Genomic DNA, 22,040 nt, shown 5'->3' on the forward strand with positions numbered 1-22,040 from the left:
TACTGCCACAAACAGGATACCACTATATAGAACCAGAACTCTGAGGCTACGTCTACACTGCAGGCTTCTTGCGCAAGAACTGTTTTGTGCAAGAGTTCTTGTGCAAAAGGTCTTCCACAAGAGAGCGTCCACACTGCCATGTGCTTTTGTGCAAGAGCGTCCATGGCAGTGTGGATGCTCTCTGGCGCAAGAAAGCTCTGATGGCCATTTTAGCCATAGGGGTTTCTTGCGCAAGAAATTCATGTTGCCTATCCACACTGCCTTCTTGTGGAAGAGCTCTAGCGCAAGAGGGCTTATTCCTGGTGGGGAGAGGAATAACTCTGCCGGAAGAAGCCGTTTTCCGACGCTGTACTGTAAATTTACTTGCACAAGAACACGCGTGCAGTGTAGACGCTCTGCAAGTTTTTGTGCAAGAACACATGTTCTTGCGCAAAAAGCCTGCAGTATAGATATAGCCTGAGAGAAGAGAGAAAGAGGAGGGGAGTCAGGAGGAACCATTACTTCTGCTGATTCTTCCCTTTCCCCTTGCCTGGTGTTGGGGCTGACAGTTCCAGCTGGGCTTTCTGCCCCAAGGCAACATGAAATGGGAAACTGACTAGTCATGTAGCAACAAGGAGAGCTGTAGGGTGAGAGTAATAGTCCATGCTCCTTATATAATCTGCCTAAAATATTTCCAGCTGCAGGCAGTTTTCCCCACCCCATAAGACTCTGGGTCCAGCATGTTCTCTGCTATAAGGTTATAGCATCCCCTCCCTGGTTTTATAATGATCACTCCTCTTGGCATCTGTACACAGGGAGGGGTACTCACTCTGCACATCATCAAGGAGCAAATCTGATGAAGGTCAACCAGGAGCAAAACACGAGAGAAGAAATGACCATGGACACATGTGGACCAGAGTCCCTGAACCAGTGTCAATTTCACAAACCTCCTCCCTTTGGCCTTTTGCCCCTGTACAGTTGAAGAAGGTTCCTTTCTGATAAAGGTCAGTTCCCCTCTTTTTCTTAGGGGAGGCTGATGCAACACATGGAAAGGGCTTCCGGCTGCCCTTTCCTTAAAGGATCTCATCAGGCCCTTGATGGTGAATGAGATGTAAATAGGTCGCTAGTTCTACACATCAGGTTGCCTCGTTTCCTTTTCTCTTCCACAGGACACAGTAGCCAAAGGAGGTGAGAGGGGGCAGATTCCTCTTCCATCCCGACACCTACCTAGAGCCAGCAGGGGCAACAGAATTGTAAACAACATATGAAATGGGAGAGTAGAGAGGTGAAACCCCCTAGTCCCAGGGTGATCAGCAGTGGAGCGAGAGGTCCTGCTGACTTCAGCATTTTTCCATCCAGCGAGGGCAGATGGGGAGGAGCTGCTCTTGCCGTCCATAGTCCTGCCTCTTCAGGGGCTTTTTTTAGCTGACCCAGGCATCAGAAAAGGAGGGATGTATCCTTCACACTCAGAAGGGTCCCCTCTGCAGGTGGAATCATATGGGGGGAGGCGGAGGAAGGGAATTCCTCACATGGTTCCCCACAGTAACCCTCTATACCTCAGTCTCTGAGCTGGGCAATAGAACGCTGGGGAAAGCCATCCAAGCAAAGAGGAAGGAAGGAGAAAGTGGAGGTTGGAAAGAAAGCAGACTTTGGGCCCAAGTCATACCAACTGCCCCCCTCTGAAGCAGAGGAGGAATCCCTGGCTGTACCTATACAGAAAATCACTGAGGACGAGTCACCATGTGAAACAGATTTTATCAGTCTCTAATGTCTTTCCCGCCCGCCGCGGCATCATATTCAGGCATCATCAATGAGCTTTTCGCCATTTGCCTCCTCCTTCCTCCTGGCCTCCTGCTCTCCTACTTCCTCCTCCTCCTCTGCCCCATCTGAGAAGACATCCTTCTGCCCGTAGCTCAGGGTGGTGCGTGCTAGATCCACCTCGATGGGAAAGACGTCTGCGTCCCGGAGTACGGCGTAGCAGTCGTCATAGTACTTGGACATGGTGGAGACAAAGCGCTGGAGCTGGAATACTATGTCCTGCACTGCAGAGGGGAAGGGATGGGAATAGATCAGGGGAGGACAGAGCAGGTGGTGTTCTTCCTCTCACATGCACTTTTGCTTGTTCAGAGACCAGCCACCATGTCCACACCCAATGCGACTCGATTTCAGAGGCATGTGCACCTCAGAATGTGATCGAGCTAATTGCAACTAATCCGTTACCCAGGGTTTTCAGAACCCACAGCAGAGGTCACTCTCCCCTCACCCACCCACCCACCCTCAGGCTGTGAGTGAGCCTCTCGCCTAAAGATTAGCCAAATGCAGCACATTCATGGTCTGAGCACAGCTGCCCCTCGTGCACCATGACAGAAGGGTCCATGAGGACAAGGGAACCACCAGACTGCATGAGGTCAGTAAGATACCGGCACCAAGGGTTTTGGGGATGAGATTAGGGACCAAAAGGGCTAAATGAATGAGCTGCCTGGATGAAGCTCTTAGGGCCCTTGAAGGAGGGCAGTGACACTCACCATGCTTCTGGTCCAGCAGTTCAATCTTCTCCAGTACATCCTTCCTCATCCTGGCAAAGCGTGTGCGTGCTTCCTGGCGGCAACGGAGGACCAGGCGGTACTCGTAGTTCCCGGTGCTGACCCTGTAAAGGGGCTCGCCCAGTGCCTGCCAAGAACACCACACCCTTGTAGAGACTCCCAGAAAGCCCACAGTGCCAGAGGCTTCACACTCAGCTTCTTTACTGACGTATCTAACACACGGGTTAGACACATTTTTACAAACCGCCCCTCCCTGCCCCCAGGGTATAAAAGTTTATTTTTACTCATAAACAGCGCTGCCCTATTAGAATTGGGTCAGCTCTGCTCCGCCGCAGGGAGGGCCTGATGAGCTTCTAGCGCACCTGCGCTGTGCTCTCTTCCCCCAGCCCAGAGGAGGGTGGGTTGCGCCTGGCTGCAGCTGCGTGGGGCCTGGGTGTGAGTGTGGCTCTCCTCCCACAGGCCGGCCAGCTTGCCTGCGCTGCGCTCTCTGTTCCCCCCGCTGGCAGCAGGATGGCTACCTAACAAAAGATGGGTGGAATGCAGGATGCTGGCAGTTTATCCTGGTATGTGCAATTACCATGAATTAGCCTATAGAACCCGCGGCTTATACATGTCCGCAGGTAATCTAAGGTTTGTTTGTTTGTTTGTTTGTTTTTTTAAACACAGCAAAGAAAAACTGCAGGTTATACACGAGTGCAGGTTATATACGCTAAAACACGGTAATTTAATGGGGTTTTACATCCCTAGCCTGTGTGTGACAACTACCTTCCTGCAAGCTTCACCTCTTGCATGTTGCCTAACAAGCAAGCATGAAGATTTCTTTTCTAATACATAACACTTTTGAATTATATAGGGCAAGTCTACCCAGATGTGTTGCCTCCATCTAGTCATGGCACAGGAAGTCAGTGAGGATGGAACTGATTGTCTGACAGCAGGCTTTAGAGGCAAGAGATGGTGTCTGTCAGCACAGAGCACCGCAGATAGTGCTCCCCCCATATACACACAGTCGTTTGGGCCTGTGGGTCTAGCTTGTATTTTTCACTCACATGTGTTAAAGCCCAACAATGTCATCCTACTGGGTGGGGGGAGATTTTCCTCTGCCATTTATCAGGGTGCATATCACCCTCATTTCTCGATGGCTTCCGGGATTAGCCGAGTTACTCTGTACAGGATAAACTTAAAAAAACAAATAATGGCTGTGTCTAGACTGGCCAGTTTTTCCAGAAAATCAGCTGCTTTTCCGGAAAAACTTGCCAGCTGTCTACACTGGCCGCTTGAATTTCCGCAAAAGCACTGACTTCCTACTGTAAGAAATCTGTGCTTCTTGCGGAAATACTATGCTGCTCCCGTTCGGGCAAAAATCCCTTTTGCGCAAAAGGGCCAGTGTAGTCAGCTCAGATTTGTTTTGCGCAAAAAAGCCCCGATCGCAAAAATGGCGATCGGGGCTTTTTTTGCACAAAACGCATCTAGATTGGCCACAGATGCTTTTCCGCAAAAAGTGCTTTTGTGGAAAAGCGTCTGTGCCATTCTAGATGCTCTTTTCCGAAAATGCTTTTAACGGAAAACTTTTCCGTTAAAAGCATTTCTGGAAAATCATGCAAGTCTAGACGTAGCCCTAGTCTGGTAGCACTTTAAAAACTATGTGCCCATGAAAGCTCATGATACCATCTACATGTTTTCTTAGTCTTTAAACTGCTACCAGACTATGTTGTTGTTTTTTAAGTTATTTCTTGATGGGTTATTCAATTTTACTAGTTCCTAAGGAGGCAGCATTGTCTGGTCCTCTCAGCGCCAAGGAATCCAGAGTTCTAATCTCAGCTTTGATACTGACTCCGTCTCTGACCTTGGACATTCGCATCACCCTTTTATAGTTAGGAAAACAGAGGCATACCCAGCGTATCTTTATTTACCTTATAAAGTGTTGGTAAGGGTTAAGATTTGAACTTTAAAGATTCACAAGACTCTACTCGATGCTAAGAATTATTTTCTATGCCAGTTTGAGGATTACACTGGATTTTTAGAAGTCTTCCAAATACAATTATGTATAGTTTATAAACAAGTAGTCCTGTGGCACCTGAGAGACTAACAAAAATATATAGTATCATGAGCTGTCGTGGGTAAAACCCACTTCATCGGTATATTTTATGTACACTGTCACTAGGAGAGCTTCTCCTGAAATCCATTTTCCTGAAACAACTACAAATGCAACTTACAAACAAATTTCCATTAGTGTGGGATGCAAAGTATCTAATACCGGATGTATGATAAACTGAACTTCATACTCAAGTGGAATCCATTAGGACAGGGATGGGGAGCCATCCGGCCCCCCGAAGGCTCAGGGCTCCCCCCAGCTTTGGGAAGCCTGTGCTAGTGCTCTAATCCCATCCCCCCTTTGCCTCCCTACCGTGGGGCTGGAGCACACAAAATCTACTAGCCTGGGCCTCCCTAGGCTCTGGCATGTGAGGGGAATATGGGGAGTGTCTTTCTCCTCAGTCAGGGGTCAGGTCAGTAAGATTTTTTTTTCTTCTCACTTGTGTGCCCTGACTGATTTTTCTGTGTGTCAGCAATCCCCGACCCACAAAAGGTTCCCCACCCCTGCATTAGGAGAACACCGTATAATAATCCTTATCATATACTAGTATTACTAGAAGAGCAGGACATAAGACAATTCAGTGAGCATGCAACTGAGATGATGACTGGTCCCAAAGGTTAGTGATGGGATGTGTTTCATCAAAGGGATCAGTTACATTTTCTGCATAGCACTGAAAGACCTTCAAGGTTTGAAAATGTTAACAATTAGAATGTATGAGCCTAGGAACATACATGTGCCTACGCACAGCCATGTGTTTCTGTGGTCACATGTGAGAGAGGACAAAATGCTACAGAAATACAACCTTAAATCATTATGGATGAAACTCAGTACTCACAATGCAGCTGTATTCCTCATCATCCATCTCCTTCACTTTTAGGCAGTAAGACTAACAAAGGAAAGATTAAAAACCGAAATATCAAGGGTTAAAAAAATGTCATCACCATACAGAGTAGAAGCTTTTGATTGCTTGGAAGCTATCAAAGTGCTGGGGGTTGTCCCAGTTTCAAAAATGCTGTGGCTATATACAGTGGGAAAAGTGCAGCTGGACCAGATGTGATATCTTAGTTGGAGAAAGGACCCCCATTTGGGGAAAGGGGTAAGGAGGGTAAGCATGCTGTTCTTAGGAAGCAGGCAGGGAGGAAGGGGAAGAGGTTTGTATTTATGTTACAATAGCATTCAAAAAGATTTGGACCCTGGATAGACATACAGGAAGTTTCTGTTCCTCCCTAAAGAACTTACAGGCTATTAAAAAGCCCTGTGCTGTGTACAGTTTGGGGTACTACCATAGCAAAAAGACACCAAGAGAGAATAAATAAGGCAGCCAAGAAATGATTAGAATCATTGATTTAAGAGTGTAGCCCAGTGGGCATACCTCTATTATCATAGGCATGTGCACGGGGTGTGCCGGGTGTGCCCAGGCACACCTTAATGTCTCAGGCCGGCTAACAGCTGCTGGAGGAAGAGGGGGATTTGTGACGGGGCACCGCAGCCCCTCACTTTACATTCCCCTCGGACATCTACAGGGCACTGTGGGGCAGAGGGAGCACATGCGCGGCTTCCTCAAACACTGAGTAACAGGTGAGAGGGGAGACACCTGGGTGTGGCGTGACATCACAGCCCGGGACTTTAAAACTGCGCGGCCCAGCTCCAGAAGCAGCTGAGGGCCGACTACAGACGCCAGCCCGAGCCATTTTTGCGGCCCAGCCTCACCCATCCCGGCAACACCACGCGGCGCCCCAGGGGCGCCCTAAGCTAGGGCCTGGCCAGACTATAGCTTGGGCCAGCTCTGAGTCCAGCCCCGCAAGCTGTAAGGTAGAAGCCAAAGGTAAGGGAGGGGAGAAGAGGGGAAGGGGGAAAATAAGAGGAAGGGTTGGGAGAGGAAGGGGCTTGTGCTGAGGGGAGGAAGGCAGGTCAGGAGAAGAAAGGGGAAGGCACCAAGGGACAGGGTAGAGGAGACACAAATGCCCGGGGGCCAAGTGGAGACAATAAGGAAAAGGGCAGGAGGGAAGGGGTCAGTGTGAGACGGGACAGGGTGATGCTGGGAGGGGAGAGGGTAAGGGCATTGTGGGCTAGAGGGGGAGGTGCTGGGAGAAGGCTTGAAAGAAGAGTTGGGCATGAGGAAGGCAGGGATGGAGCAAGTCGTGTGAGAACACAGGGGCATGAGGGTGGTGAGGGGGTGGGCATCAGAGAAAAAGAGGGCAAAGGGGGCAGGGGCAGTGAGGGAAGGGGAAGGCACCAGGAGGGTGCAGGGGTAAGGGAAGGTGCAGGTGCCAGGGGATTCTGGGGGTGAAGCAGAAGGGCAGACACCTGCAGGGGAGGGACCAGCACCAGAGGAGAGAGGCAGGGCAGGTTTGTAGAGGGAGGTGTTAGGAGAGGGGATGAGGAGGGGTAGCTCACATGATCAGAGTTGGGCTACTGGAGGAGTGGGTACAGGGGGGAGAGAAGGGCTGGTAGAGGGGGGCAGGTCTCAGGAAGGCTAAGGGCAGTGAGAAGGGCAGGAGTCAGGACAGCAGAGGAGGGTGAGGGGTTGGAGGGCAGCAGGCAGCAGGGGAGTTGATGGAGCAAGGGGAGGAGATATGGCAGCAGAGGGAAAAGGTAGAGGTTTATGAGATATTTATTAATATCTTGGGTGCCACAGTGGTACATCCAAACAAGCCACATGAACTCAGTACTGGTGCACTACACAAAATTAATTCTGCTCATGGGAGGAAACTCTTAGAAGGAACACTTTGCCCAGCCTCTCCGCCCCCGAGTTAATGTCACACACATTGGGTTAATGCAATTGCAGGATAGTTGCATGAGGGCGGTTTGGTGGGGGTCAAACTAATCCCTATTGGTAGGAGGATGGTGGGAAAAATCCTTAGAGGAGGGGGTCACATGACACCTTTTACTTCTGGTCAGGTGTCCGTCTTGGCCAGAGAGTGTTACCTCCAGAAGTGTGGCCAATGGGGGTCAGGGGTGTGGCTAATAGTGTCAAAGTACATTTTAAAAAAATTCTTTGGGTGCACACCCTAATGAAATGTGCTGTGCATGCCTATGTCTATTATATTCACCGCTTTACATTACATTCTGCTTTATTATATTCAACAGCAATGCAAGGAACCTACAGGTTTGAAACTTATAAGACATTGGCTTCAGGAATTAGCATGAGGCAACCCATAAGTTTTGGGGAACTGGAAATAGAATATAAAGGGGAATTCTGTCCATAAAGATACCAGCCAGCCATAGAAATATAAACTAGAACTAACATCTTTTGAACAGAACATCTGATCACAAGAGGGCCATGGCAATGAACTGACGTATATGATAATGGGGGGGTGAAATCATAAATATTCTACCCTATAAAAAAAGGGCACCTTAATATTGGTAAGGGGAAAAGTACAACTAAGAGAGAGAGGAGAAACCCTACTGCATTTGCATTAGGCATGGTAACATATTATAAGAAGTGGCATCCCGGCGCAGTAGAAAAGAGAAAGAGCTATGGCTCTTGGGAGAGGCCACAATGATGGTCACTGGGGAAGATGAGGAAAGTGACAGTGATGAGGAAGATAATGACTAACATTTCATGGTGTAAGTATGAATATTCAAAAGCACTTTCTGAGGTATTTCTGTCTGCCTTACAGAGTTTAGTGTGACTTTGCTAAATGTATCAATCAATTATTTGATTGTAAATATAAAAAAAGTTTCTATTGTGCAATTGTTGCACCTGTGCACATTAGAGTTCCCAACAATATATTTGAATAATACTGGACCTGAGCTAAGGACAAAACCCTGTCTACCCTTCCAGTAATAACTGGACATTCTTATTCATATTCTATAAATCAGGCTACAAGAGGAAAGATGGTCAGTTGTCTAGCTGAAATTATTCAAGTTATCTGAAGGGTATTAATGCTGGGCAGAGGACATTTTCAGGAGATTCCAAGAGAGTAAACTGTGTTGGAGACCCCCTTACAAATAAGGGTGTTAAATACAATGAAGCAATATGTCATGTGGATACCAGGAAATGCATCTTAGGGTGTGTCTACACAGCAGGGCTTCATTTGAAATAAGCTATGCAAATTGAGCTTCGTCAATTGTGTAGCTTATTTTGAAATTGGGAGCATCTACACAGCACTTATTTCAATATACAGCACTCTTCCTCTGACTTCCCTTACTCCTCGTACAATGAGGGTTACAGGAGTCGGCGTAAGAAGTCCTCCAGCTTGACATTATTTTGAACTATTCCGTGTCCGCACAGCAGGAAGTTAAGTTATTTTGAAATAATGTTGCTGTGTAGACGTACCCTTACTTGTGAGGTCTATTAGGCTACGGAATAATCTTTCGAGGGAAGAAGCTGAAGCATGTTTCTTGGGTCCTGGAGACCAGAGAAAATGCTAGGGAAGATAAGGTATGAAATACTCTTGACCAGGAAACAAAGACCATGTAAATGAATAGGTCTTTTCTTTGTTCAAGTGCTCTTACTCTATGAAACCTCACCTCTACCAGGTGTTTAAACTGAAAAAAGGGAGGGAGAGGGGGAAAGAACAGCTTACCAAGTACTCAAACTTGACATCCAAGTATTTTTTGATGGTTAGTCTTGTGTCAGGAATGGCTTTGTTCAGATACGTGTTGAGATCAGTCAGCATCTGCAGAGAAAACATGTTAATTAAGTGACAGAACTCAGAAAAATAAGGAGCATTAAAAGGACTTGATGGCTACATGCAATGAGCTAACTTAATCTTCCTTGTTCACAAAAGGGCGGGTGTCCATGTCACAGAACCACGATTGGTACTATACGTTCTCTTTTGCTGATAGTCTTATCAGAGAGCTCAAGCACAGAAGCAACTGTGTAGATGAAGTACATTATCAACAGATGTGGAGCCTCCCAGAGGAGGACAGGCATACTGGAGAGTGTACGTGTGAAAGTGACAGTCTAGTTGTGGGGGGAAATCAGTCAGAGAAGTTTGAACAACTATGTTCAAATAACTCTGCAAACTATTGATACATTTACAACTTCCACTTTGTCTTAATTGTCCAGACAGTTCCTTTAAAGAAAGTTTTATAAGAATGGCCATACTGGGTCAGAGCAAAGGTCCATCTAGTCCAGTATCCTGTCTGCTGACTGTGGCCAATGCCAGATACCCCAGAGGTAGGGAATACAACAGGTAATCATCACATGATCCCTCTCCTGTCTCTATAATGTTATTTCTAACTCTTCCCAACACAATTTTTGAGAGCCACAAAGACAGACTCCTCCATTTCTGGTCTCACTCCCCCACTTTCCCCAGTATGCTGACACCAACCTCCCCTCTTGTACTTTGATTCTTTACCGGTTTGATAGTTTTCAATAGGCGGATCCCAAATTTCTCAATGCTGCGATGGGCATCTGCAAATTTCACAAAGGCTTCACTTGCAGCTGGCTGTGGTTCTCGTACACCAATGACTGAGAAAACATCTCCAAATGCTGAGCAAAGAAAAAAATCCATATAAATGGAGAAAGGGGTTATTTGGAGAGATGTTTCCATGTCTGATTTTAAAAATCATTTCCACAAGCTATAATTTGGCCAGTAACAGTGTTACAATCCTATTCTTGAAGGATGCCATGGGTTCCTTAAAGACTACAAATAGTCAAGGACCCACATATATCCCATCTGAAAGATGGTACCTATGGCAGCACAATGCCCATTAACACCATGCTAGGGAACTGTTTATGAACCGACTCAGAAGGAAGTGCAGCACTTCCTCACTCGTTCCAACAGTAGCTAGTTTTTGTTGTGGGTCAGGGTTCAAGTACTGATGCTTCTGAGATCTGATAATACCATAGACATCCACTCCCCCACGCTAGGGTAGCCAGTCTGCTACAAATTTGAAGACTGAGTTTCTTCCAATCTATTTACCTCTGTGTGTCTGTGACAGTTCAAAGAAAGCTCTAAGGAGACTCTTGGTGTGCTCTGTCATGCCTGTGGTGGGGAAAAAGGGAGAGAATATATAAATCACCCCACCGACACAGAGTATATCCTCTCTCCTCCAATCCCAACCCACATGTCTGACAGAAGAGGGCAATTGACCTTTGTACAGCTCTGCAGTCCTCTCCAGCTCCTCCAGCCTCTTCACCAATCCATCTAGAGGGGAACAAAGAACCGGAGAACAGGTGGTTATGATGCTGAAGTCCAAGGGTACGTCTACACTACCCTCCTAATTCGAACTAGGAGGGTAATGTAGGCATACTGCACTTGCAAATGAAGCCCGGGATTTGAATTTCCCGGGCTTCATTTGCATAAACTGGGCGCCGCCATTTTTAAATCCCTGCTCGTTCGAACCCCGTGCCGCGCGCCTACACATGGCACGAACTAGGTAGTTCGGACTAGGCTTCCTAGTCCAAACTACCGTTACTCCTCGTGGAATGAGGAGTAACGGTAGTTCGGACTAGGAAACCTAGTCCGAACTACCTAGTTCGTGCCGCGTGTAGCCGCGCGGCACGGGGTTCGAACGAGCAGGGATTTAAAAATGGCGGCGCCCAGTTTATGCAAATGAAGCCCGGGAAATTCAAATCCCGGGCTTCATTTGCAAGTGCGGTATGCCTACGTTACCCCGCTAGTTCGAACTAGCGGGGTAGTGTAGACATACCCCAAGGGAACACAGGGATGTGACTGGCTGAAAGGAGCAGGCATGTATTTTATATGAACAGTTGAAAATACTCTCTCCCCCCTCCTCAAAAGTCTGGCTCCTTACCCCACCAGGAAAACACTTTAAAAATAAATGCAACCTGGATTCAGAGATTCATAACTGGGCTCACTCCCTACTTGAAATTCATTGGGTGGGTCCCTGATTTTCAGCACTCTGTTGTGTCTTATGCACCCAACTACTAGTTAAAGGGCCCCAGCAACGTTATGTCGTTGGTTGTGGATGGAGTCATGTTATACAGTGACACAGCACATTTCCCTCAGAAGGGGGCAGCCCTATTTACAAGAGTTACAAATGCTAAGGCAGAATCCTAAGGGAATGAAGCAGAACTTGTGTTTAAGTAACTGTGACAAATTAGGAGGCAAGGGGCAACGGCTAGTTAATTAGTGCACCACTCAGATGAGAAAGCTGATGACTATCACAAGAAATGCCCAGTTCACCCCTCCCACAACACTGAGACAGACATCTCACAGTGCCTGACATATTCATTTATTATTTGGGGATTGAGATTGAACATATGGACAGTCTCGAACTCCTTGACTATTAGAAGCTGAAGTCCAGGCCATACGTAACCGGAAAAGTTGTTTTCCCTGCACTTGTAACCAGGTTTAAAATTTGACCTACCGCCTCAATCGCACAATAATTTAGCCATTCTTAAAACATATGAAAGGGTTAATGGAGAATCACTTCATTCACCACTCAAATGAAACAACATGCAGAGTGGAAGGTGGCAGCTGTGTAACAGCACATTATGCTGCAGTTTAATACGGGAAGTACAGAATAGGGAGGTTAACACTCCACTGGAGTGGCCTAGTGTAGCATTTCCCAAACTATGGGCTGCGACCCAGTACTGGTCCATGGGAAAAAAATACCAGGTCTCAGCATGGCTGCCACAGTGTTCTAGGCTTCCGAAGTGCCCGTGCGGCGCCGGGTCCCCCAGACCCTGGGCCAGGCTGAGCTGAGAATGCAGCCGGATATTCCGGGCTCCCGGCAGAGGCATAGCAAGGGCGGGAGCAGGGGGGGCCATAGACCCTGGGTGCCATGCTGGGGGGGGCGCAAGGCTGGGAGGGTGGGCGCTGGGCTCACCTAGGGTGCAGGAGGAGGGAGGTGCTGGGAACCCGGCGCTGGACTCAAGAGGAGGGAGGGAGGGGCAGGGAATCAGTGCTGGGCTCAACATGTCTATGGGGTTTGGAGGGAGGTGCAGGGAAACAGAGCTCAGCTGGGCTGCAAGAGTGAAAAGGTGTGGGGTGCTGGGCTGAGCTGGGCAGGGCTGCAGGGGGTGGGGGGAGGTGCAGAGCTCAGAGCTCAGTTTGGCTGCAGGAGGAGGGACGTGCCAGGGACCCAGGGCTAGACTCAAGGGGAAGGAGGGAGAGGCAGGAAATCAGAGCTGGGCTCAGCAGTTCTGCAGGGTTTGGGGGGAGGTGCAGGGAAACAGGGCTCAGCTGTGTTGTGGGGGAACCAGTGCGGGGCTTAACTAAGCTGAGGTGGATGGGGGAAGGCATAGGGAACAGAAGGGCAGCACTCAGCTGGGCTGTGAGGGGCTGCAGGGAACTGGTGCTGCACTCCCTTGGATTGTGGGGGACGGTTTTGGGGAAGGTGCAGGGAACCAGCGGGGGTGGGCAGCTCAGTTGGGTTGCCGGGGAGGGAGGTGCAAAGAAGCCTAGTGGGGAGGGGAGGTCCTGAAATGACCTCTCCTGGTCCAAAAAAATCCCTCATCTGGAATCAGTCAGTTCCGGAAGATGCCAGACCAGGGAAGTCCAACTTCTACCCTAGACCCCTCCTTGCATCCTCCCTCCTAGCCAGACACCCTGCCCCCAATCTGCTCCTGCTCCCGCCTCCCGGAGTGCCCGTACAGCTCCAGGTCCCCCAAGCCCTGGCCCGGCCTGGGTGGAGGATGCAGCTGGATGTTCCAGGCTCCTGGAGTGCTCGTGCAGCGCTGGGTCCCCCAAGCCCTGGCCTAGGCTGGGCAGAGGATGCAGCCAGGTGAAACAGTGAAAATTTATTCATTTTTCATTCTTTTTTTTAAATATGCATTTATATTTTTGGGTTGCAAAAAACAGTACTGAAAAAAAACAGGTTCCAATTAAAGTAAAAAGTTTGGGAAACCCTAGTCTAGCCAACTTTCTATCCATCTTACAGCCCATTAATCCAATCCATATTCCCTTAACTTGCTGGCAAGAATATTGTGGGTGACTGTATCAAAAGCTTTGCTAAAGCTGGCACTGGGGACTTTGAGGGGACCAGAAACAACTTATTTGCATATTCATCAGTTGCTTAATGAATACGCAAATATGCAAATGAATGTTACCCATCCTCCAAAAGCTCGTGAATGGATTTACTGGTCCCCGTGGCAAAAATTTGGGAAACCCTGGCCTGGTGGATAAGGTAAGCCATTAACTGGTGGTCTGGTCGGGCTGAAGCAGCTCCTGGCACATCTCAGGCTGTTCCAGCCCGGCCAGGCCCGTGGGATCCTGGTTAACCGGAATATTTAACATTCCATTTAACCAGTAAACTTTTTAACCAGGATTTTACATCCCTCGCTACAAAACTGCCGTATCTATTTGGGACTGCAGAGGAGACTTCCAGTTTGCATTCTCTGGGTGTGACTGACATCACTTTGAGGGACAACCATTCAGCCACTGAGACTGTTTTGAATCCAGGTTTATTATGCACATGGGACACTTACAGGCAGGGTATTTCAGACAGGGTTACTAAAAGGTATGACATGACACAAAACTGAAACAAATGCATGAAGTCAGAATGCAGTCAAAGAAATGAGACGAAGGACACCAACACAGGCCTGCACAGCATATGGCCTGATGGCCGCATGCGGCCCGCAGGGGCTCACTGTGCGGCCCGTGCTATCTACGGGCAGCGTAGCCCCATCCGATCCGTTGGACGGGCGGAAGAGCGGAGCGCCGCCGGGGAGGGGGAAGTGCGGCAATTCTTGCCGCCGGGCTGCCTGCGTGCAGCTCCATTGCGAGGAGGCGGGGCGCGAGCCAAAGGGCGGGATGCCGGCAGACGCCAGGATGCTGGTGTGACGTTGTGACGTCACAGCCAGCGACCGATGGATTCAAAAAGGCAGAAGCAAAGTAGGGGAGGGGAAGGGACTTGTGCTGAGGGGAGGGGGACAGGTCAGGAGAAAGGGGAAGGCACCAAGGGGCAGGGTGCAGGAGACACAAATGCCAGGGGGCCAAGTGGAGACACGCAGTGGGTTTTTTTTTTTCCTCCTCAACAAAAATGTTTAGATGTGTGTTTGGTATTTTTGGGGAGAGCATCCCTACTTGCGGCCCGCAGCTGTTTTCTTTAGAGTAATATGGCTCTCGCCGCTTTCCGAGTTGTGCAGGCTTGCACTAACAGATATGAGGGCTGTTGCTTGTTGGTATAACTATTTTGACTTTGCATGGCAATGTAACCTTGTATTGCATTTTGATTCAGTAACACAACAATCATTGTGCAGTCAAAACATTCAGGAATCTCTCACTGTACTGTGAGCTAAGTACGAAAGACAGTGACTCTTGCAAGGACTAGGAGAGGTGCCTATCCTAGTCAGACCCCTTGTCCCCACAGCACTACTGGGCACCAGCTTAACAAACACTCCCTCTCATAGGGCACCAGCTTACTGACACCGACAATAAGGAAACAGGAAGATGCCTTTCTATATAGCTGCTTACCATTGCAGAGGATGGCTCGGCTCAGTCCCAAGGCATCTGCTGTCCCCGAGCTCATGTTCTCCACTAATCGGTGCTTCACTTTCTTCAAAACTACACCCCCCCAAAGAGTCAAACTTGGGATCAGAGCAATTTCCATAGTCACAAAGAATACAATTAACAAAACTCTCAAATGTCAGGTACCAAAATGGCTAGATTGAGCCTAACTCAGAGTGCAAAGGAGACTGAGCAGAGAACAGAAAGAGAATACTACAGAAATTAGATGCAGGGAAGATCTGAACTTGGGCCAATGCAGGCATATTCTGAACAATATGTGTTCTATTCAAGTCCTATATACCCCAGGCAACAGGGGTTTCACAACTTCCTTTGGAAGACACAGCCTAAAGACACATAAGAAATATGTTCTGACATTCAAGGCCACATCTTGCTTACTTTATTCAACTGATTAAATCCAACGAAGTTAGCAGAACAGTGTGAGAGTAAGCATGTAAGGTTTATTGCTCAGCCAAAAATTTCCCTGTGGTTAAATTTTAATCTCATGACTCTTAGTTAAAAGTCTCTGAACAGTCCCTCTCCCTGTTTGGGGACCATACCCTTTGGATTCTTGAAGATAATTATACACTTTTTGGAATCCTATGACTACTCTACATGCATTTAGAGCTTGATTTTCAGAGGTGTTGAGTGTCTGCAGCTTCCAGAGATGTCAGTTGAAGTCGTGGATACTTGGCACCTCTGATAAATCACAGGCCCTTTACTCTTATTTTTTCCCAAAAATCCACTTCTCAGCCCCTGTGCATTTTCATTTGCTCTTGTTTGAGTTTCCTTTGTCAGCATCTTCACCAACAGCGAAGAATGAAAAGAAAAGCAAATCCAAAGAAATAAATACCCTTTTCAGCTTTTCCAGAATGCTGGGAACGTGGTCATGTTTTAAGGGGACACTCAAGTAGATTAAATTTAAAAGATAAAGTTTTGTTTTTTAAAAAGTTATACAAAATCCACTATGGAGAGAAATATAATGATTTTCTAAAATAGATTAACATGGATTTTGGACTGACATCTTTCCATGTACTCTCAAAAATCCAAATACAGCAGTAAGGGCCAACTGAATAAAAGACAATAAGTGAAACTGATTAGTTAAGTTTCACTATCCAAACTGCACACAATACAGAAAGCAAGCAAGAGCAAAAAGGATAACGGTAATTTAATTTGAAATAATCAGGTATTATTAGTGACACAGGGAAGGACTGCTTTAAAAAAAACCCAAACACACCCAAGTTTTAGCTTATGTTCATTTAAAGGAGACAAAATAGAAACAAATACTGAAACAAAATTTGATTTTGGCCGGGATCTTCTCACTACCTGCCCGCATATCGAAGGAGAGAAACCAACATGACTTACCAATATCCAAGGACTTGCCCTGCTTTGGGTCGGCTTGGAGTTTGTTGTAGTGAATTGTCACTTCTCCCTGGGTGAAATAGCAAAGCCAGAGCTGTGGTTCTGGAACTGAACAGCAGGGGCCTTCTCTACTAAGGACAACAGTTTATATATAATCTGTGACCCAACCTTACCACCGAACCTTTCCTACTTCTTACCTTTACCACCTGTATCATTTTGGCCACCTCCACTTTGGTTTTCCCTTTGACTGACTTCCCATTCACTCCTGTGATTTCATCGCCAGCCGCCACAGTTCCATCTAGGGCTGCTGGAGTGTTATCAAACACCTAAAAAAGAAGAGAAAGAGCAGAGGAAATACAGAGCCAGAGAGGAGTGCAATTAGTCTTATTTATGGGGCAGCCTCTATTTCTCTTCTCTTCCTGACCCAAAACCCTTAGACATCCCATAGGGATCTGAAATCTAAGTACTCAGTTCCTTCTGGGGCCTTTCACCCCTACTTTGTGCATCATCTAGGGAAGGATTTCTTGAAATCTAGTACAGGTTGTACCTCCCTGGTCCGGCACCCTCAGGACCTGACTGGTCCCAAATTAGGGAATTGCCGGACCAGGGGAGGTCAATTCCATCCCTCTGCTGACAGGACTCTGGGCTCTCCCAGGGTCTGTCAGCAGACCTAGTGGAGCTCCCTTGACCCCAGCTCCCAGTTCCTCTGAACAGTCCCCACCACTGCAGCTCTGCTGTCCCAGAGTTATCTGGCTCTGCTCACCCTAGGGCTGCCACAGCTCCAAGCCCAAAGACTGCTGGGACTCCACTGTCCCAGGGCCACCATGGCTAGGCCGCCACTGCTCTTAGACACCGAAACTGCCACACCTCTGAGATGCCAGGGCTGCTATGTCTCTCGAGCTGCCGGGGTGCCGCTACCTGGGGCTATTGGACTCCATTATTCCGGGGCTTCCCAGCTCCAGCGCTGCCAAGGCTCAGAGCATCAGCAGGAGAGATTTGGGGCTGCTGTGGCAGCCAAGACTCTGCTCCTCAGACCTGCCAGGGCTCCGCTCCTTGGGGTCACCAGGGCTTCTGCAGCTTTGCTATCCCAGGGACGCCAGAGCTGCCACAGATCCACTGCTGTAGAGCCACTAGAGCTCCACTCCTCGGGGCTGCAAGGGCTGCCACGGCTCTTCTGTCCCAGGGTTGTCGGGGCCAACCCCATGGCCACCCAGCCTGCAGGTCCAGGGGCTCTCTGGTCCAGCAATATCCGTGATCCTGCCAGACCATGGATGTTGCCAGGCCAGAGAGTCCCAGACAAGAGAGGTTCAACCTGTACAGGTGTTCTCAGCTTTTCAAGACTACTATACCCCTTTCAAGAGTTTGATTTATCTGGTATCCCCAAGTTTCACTTCATTTAAAAACTACCTGCTTACAAAATCAGACATAAAAATAAAAAAGTGCAGACACGTTATTACTGAAAAATTGTTTATAATCTCATTTTTATCGCATAATTAAAAAATAAATCAACCAGAAAATAAATATTGTATTTACATTACAGTGTATACCATATAGAGACACACAGACAAGTACTTGTCTATATGAAATGTTAGTTTGTGCCAACTTTACTATGTAGCCTGTTGTAAACCTAGGCAAACATGTAGATGAGTTAATATACCCCCAGAAGACCTGTAAAATAGATGTACCCCTGGTTGAGAACCACTGATCTAGTATATCACATGTGACATTCCCCTCTCTGACCCCTTTGAATTTTAATATGCTCCCAGGACTCTGCTGATTCTCAGGTGGGTGGGTGAATTCAGGGGCTTTAACCCTATCCTTCCAGAACTATTCACAGCTAGTGTGAGAAACTTCTATTTGCTGGAAACGAAAGAAGATACATTTTCCCCTTTTGTCAGAGTATGAAGTAAGATTCTCCATCTTCCCCTCAGTTTCCATCTGTCAAGCTTAGCATGGCTTTACAAGGACAAATCATAATAGTCTCTTCTTCCATGAGTGCCCACCTGAACAATATAGAGACAGGGACAGTACTGTGCTCCTCCCCCAATACTGATCCCAATCAGATTCTGCGAGTCCTTCTTCAAGGTTATTGTTCCAGGAACGGTGGGGATCCCACTAGAACAATATAGAGAGGAAAATGATAACTGACACAAGTTGAAATAGCTGTATCTTCACGCCAGAGCTAAAATGTATAATGTGACAGTATGCTAGATATGTCTCCTCTGAATTAATTACATTACCGCTGCTGTTCTGCCTTCCAGCTCAGAGTGGCAGGACTTTATTTAAACATAATTTCAATAGGTTTATTTGAAATCACTAAGTTGAACAAGAGGCTAATGATTAAACGTGATGAAAGTAGACTAGTGAGCAGATCCAATGCTGTGATCAAAACTGTCTTCTGTTACTGGGAATAGAGAAAGAGAACTCCCAAGGCATCTTTTTCAGAGTTTATATGAGGAATAGAGATATCCTATCATACAATGTTTAAATATTGTCTAAATATTGTAGAGGCTATTTTTTCACATCTCTGTGCAAAAGTTAAGTAAATAAATACACAACACAAATATGTAGGGATGAGATATGACTGACAGTGAGAACTTCTTGCAAAACAAAGAATCCCCCCCTCCCCACACACACACCTTTTATTTCCATAAAAATTCTAGTGCTGTCATGCGGGGGGAACTCCATGTGCTTGTCATGGGCCTAAGGATTATACACACTCCCACCATTTCTTTCGACTTCATACTTCCCTCCTAGCAGAGTGCACCCCTTTAGAACACATCAGCAGTGCTGTGCAATCAGTAAAATAGGAAGAATCATTTTGAGCAACAGAAAGATTTCCCTTCTGCTCACCGCCACTGCAAGGCTCCACCCCACTAGCTATAGGGAGCAAGACCTCAAGACTGAACAATGAACCTAGATCTCCAATACACATCACTAGGAGTGAGCAACTCTACCTGCTTTGATCAGGTCCTTGTTGCAGCTCCTTAGGCATTGTCTACACTTAAAATTTAGGTTTACCTAGCTATATTGCTTACAGCTATGAAAAATTTCAAGTCCTGTGGAATAGTTAGGTTGAACTACTCCCCAAAGTACAGGCAGTCCCCGACTTACGCGGATCCGACTTATGTCGGATCCGCACTTACGAACGGGGCTTTTCTCGCCCTGGAGCTCACGGGCGGTGTGTTGCCACCCGTGTCCTCCGGGGCGAGAAAAGCTTCTCCCGGTCTCCCTGGTCTGCTGCGGGGGGGGGGGGTCCAGCAAAGCCACTGGACCCCCCCAGCAGACCAGGGACACCCAGGCAGCGGCTTTGCTCGGGTGTCCCTGGTCTGCTGGGGGGGTCCAGCGGCTTTGCTGGACACCCCCAGCAGACCAGGGAGACGCAGAGCAAAGCCGCGGAGCATGCCCGCAGCGGGACAGCCTGGGCGCGCCTGGGCTGTCCCGCTGTGAGCGTGCTCCAGGGCTTTGCTCCCCGTCTCCCTGGTCAGAAGACCAGGGAGACGGAGCAAAGCCGTGGAGGACGCGGGCGGTCCCGCCACCCACGTCTCCCTGGTCTGCTGGGGGGGGGGGTGTAGCTAGTGCCCCCGCCCCAGCAGACCAGGCTTTTCTTGCCTATGCCTGGGGTAGAGCAGCTGGGGCGCTGCCGGGTTGGTCCCGCAGCGCCGCTCCTCGGCGCTACTGTACCAACCCGGCAGCACCCCAGCTGCTCTGCCCCAGGCGTCCTGATTCAGCCGCTGCTGGTCAGTTTCAGCAGCGGCTGAATCAGGACGCCTGGGGCAGAGCAGCTGGGGTGTTGCTGGGTTGCTCCAGTAGCGCCGCTCCTCGGCGCTACTGGAGCAACCCAGCAGCACCCCAGCTGCTCTGCCCCAGGCGTCCCCAAGTCAGCCGCTGCTGAAACTGACCAGGGGCTGACTACAGGAAGCCCGAGGCAGAGTTGCTCTGCCCCGGGCTTCCTGGAATCAGCCGCTGATCAGTTTCAGCAGCAGCTGACTTGGGGACGCCTGGGTTTCTTAAGTTGAATCCGTATGTAAGTCAGAACTGGCATCCAGATTCAGCCGCTGTTGAAACTGATCAGTTTCAGCAGCAGCTGACGCCAGTTCCGACTTACATACAGATCCAACTTAAGAACAAACCTCCAGTCCCTATCTTGTACGTAACCCGGGGACTGCCTGTAAATGGAGTTAGGCTGATAGATGAATTCTTCCATCAAACTTAGCTACTGCTTCTTTAAGAGGTGGATTTACTACAGTGATACAAAACCTTTCAGTCACTATAAAAGGTATCCATAGAACCACAGCAGAGCTGCAGCTGTCCCTTTGTAGTGTAAACATGTTCTTTGATATTTAATTGTCAAGAAAGGGAAATAAAGTACTCACAGCTTATCCTCCTCAATGTCATAGTCCAAGTCTCCAAACATCGCTCTGGCAGTCTGGAGCCTTTTGACTTGAAACTCTGTTTACACCAAAGTGCCTGGAAAGAGGAAAAAAGACTTGTAAATTTAATTCTCTCAATTCATCAATGCTCAGCAGCTAAAGCTGAAGAATCAACCTGTGCCCTCTGTCAGGCCCCTTCTCTCTGCTAACTGGGGATGGAGCTGTTTGGGAAGGAGATATTTCAGACTCTTCTGATTCACTGCTCAGGGTTGGAGATGGGGTAATGGTGCTTTTTATTGTTTCACAAGGTATACAAGTACTCTAATACTTAGAAAAGGACACAGCCCATCATTCAATCTGCTTAGCACAATACTTTCCAGAGCTATCTGGGGTCTTATTCCCTTCACCCATTTACTATTTCAGTTTCTTCTGGATTCTGCAGCAAGTCGATATGCATCTCACGGGCCTCTGCCTCCTTCCTCTGAGGGCTAAACACAGTTTTCCCTCACTGCTTTTTCATGGAAAGTATTCTCATGTCTGACAATTTGAGGAAGCATCTTTCTCCCGCACCCTCATGTTTCAGAGAAGAGCGCAGCAAACACCTCTCTGCATCACCACCACCATCACAGTAGCTGCACAGCGGTTCATCTCTGGATTCGTGCTCTGCTCTGAGTCTCCCAGCTTCTGTCGCTCCACTGGGGTGGCTGGTGCTGGAAGTGGGGAGACTGCGTGTGCCTGCGTGAGAAGGTGCCGGTGCCCTGCGGTGACTTGTCAGGGTCAGTGCTGCCAGGGGCTAAGCAGGTTAGTGGCTGCTTGGCATGGAGTGGAGGGTTGTCAGGATCTGGGGGATCCCGCGCTGCTGCGCGAGGTGAGGAGCAGGGGTCAGGCTGGCACGGGGGGGGGGCAGCTCTGAAGGGAGCAAGTGAGGGGAGGGGCGGAGACCGGCCCAGACTTTGCCCCGCGGCGCTCAGGGCAGTATGGGGTTAAGGGGGCCCCTCAGCTGCCCCCCCCCCCAGGAACGTGCCCCCCCAGGGCTGGGAAAGCTGGCACAGGGGAGGCGTTAGTCACTCACCGGAAACAGCTGTCCAGAGCTGGGTACCTGCATCCACCTGCCGCCTCTACCTGTCAGAACACCGCGCCTCCACGTCACTTCCGGGCCGGAAGCCGCCTACCTATCCCAACTCCCTCTCCCCCACTCGCACCCGGGCTTCGCCCACCGGTCCGAGCAGCTGTCTCGGGGCCCGCCCACCGCTCCGCGCTCTCTTCTCGCGATAAGACAGGCCCACCCCTGAGAACGGAGAGCGGGTCGCTATGGAGACGTAGA

At 48.6% G+C, this 22,040-nt stretch overlaps 1 protein-coding gene across 1 annotated transcript; it reads right to left on the bottom strand.

The window, feature by feature from the left end:
* Window positions 1-1,717: 1,717 nt before the first annotated feature.
* PICK1 (protein interacting with PRKCA 1) lies at window positions 1,718-21,998 on the bottom strand. Its single transcript, XM_075937108.2, has 13 exons — window positions 21,789-21,998; window positions 20,720-20,813; window positions 18,347-18,458; window positions 16,541-16,669; window positions 16,347-16,413; window positions 14,952-15,041; window positions 10,662-10,715; window positions 10,491-10,553; window positions 9,924-10,057; window positions 9,147-9,239; window positions 5,450-5,500; window positions 2,505-2,649; window positions 1,718-2,021 (listed from the first exon to the last, which is right to left on the bottom strand). The coding sequence occupies exons 2-13, from the start codon at window positions 20,758-20,760 to the stop codon at window positions 1,777-1,779; spliced, it is 1,224 nt and encodes a 407-aa protein (XP_075793223.1). The 5' UTR covers window positions 20,761-20,813; window positions 21,789-21,998; the 3' UTR covers window positions 1,718-1,776.
* Between the last annotated feature and the right edge of the window lie 42 nt (window positions 21,999-22,040).

The sequence above is a fragment of the Pelodiscus sinensis genome, chromosome 1 (genome assembly GCF_052426305.1).
Source record: "Pelodiscus sinensis isolate ZL-2025 chromosome 1, ASM5242630v1, whole genome shotgun sequence".
NCBI classification, from domain to species: domain Eukaryota; kingdom Metazoa; phylum Chordata; order Testudines; family Trionychidae; genus Pelodiscus; species Pelodiscus sinensis.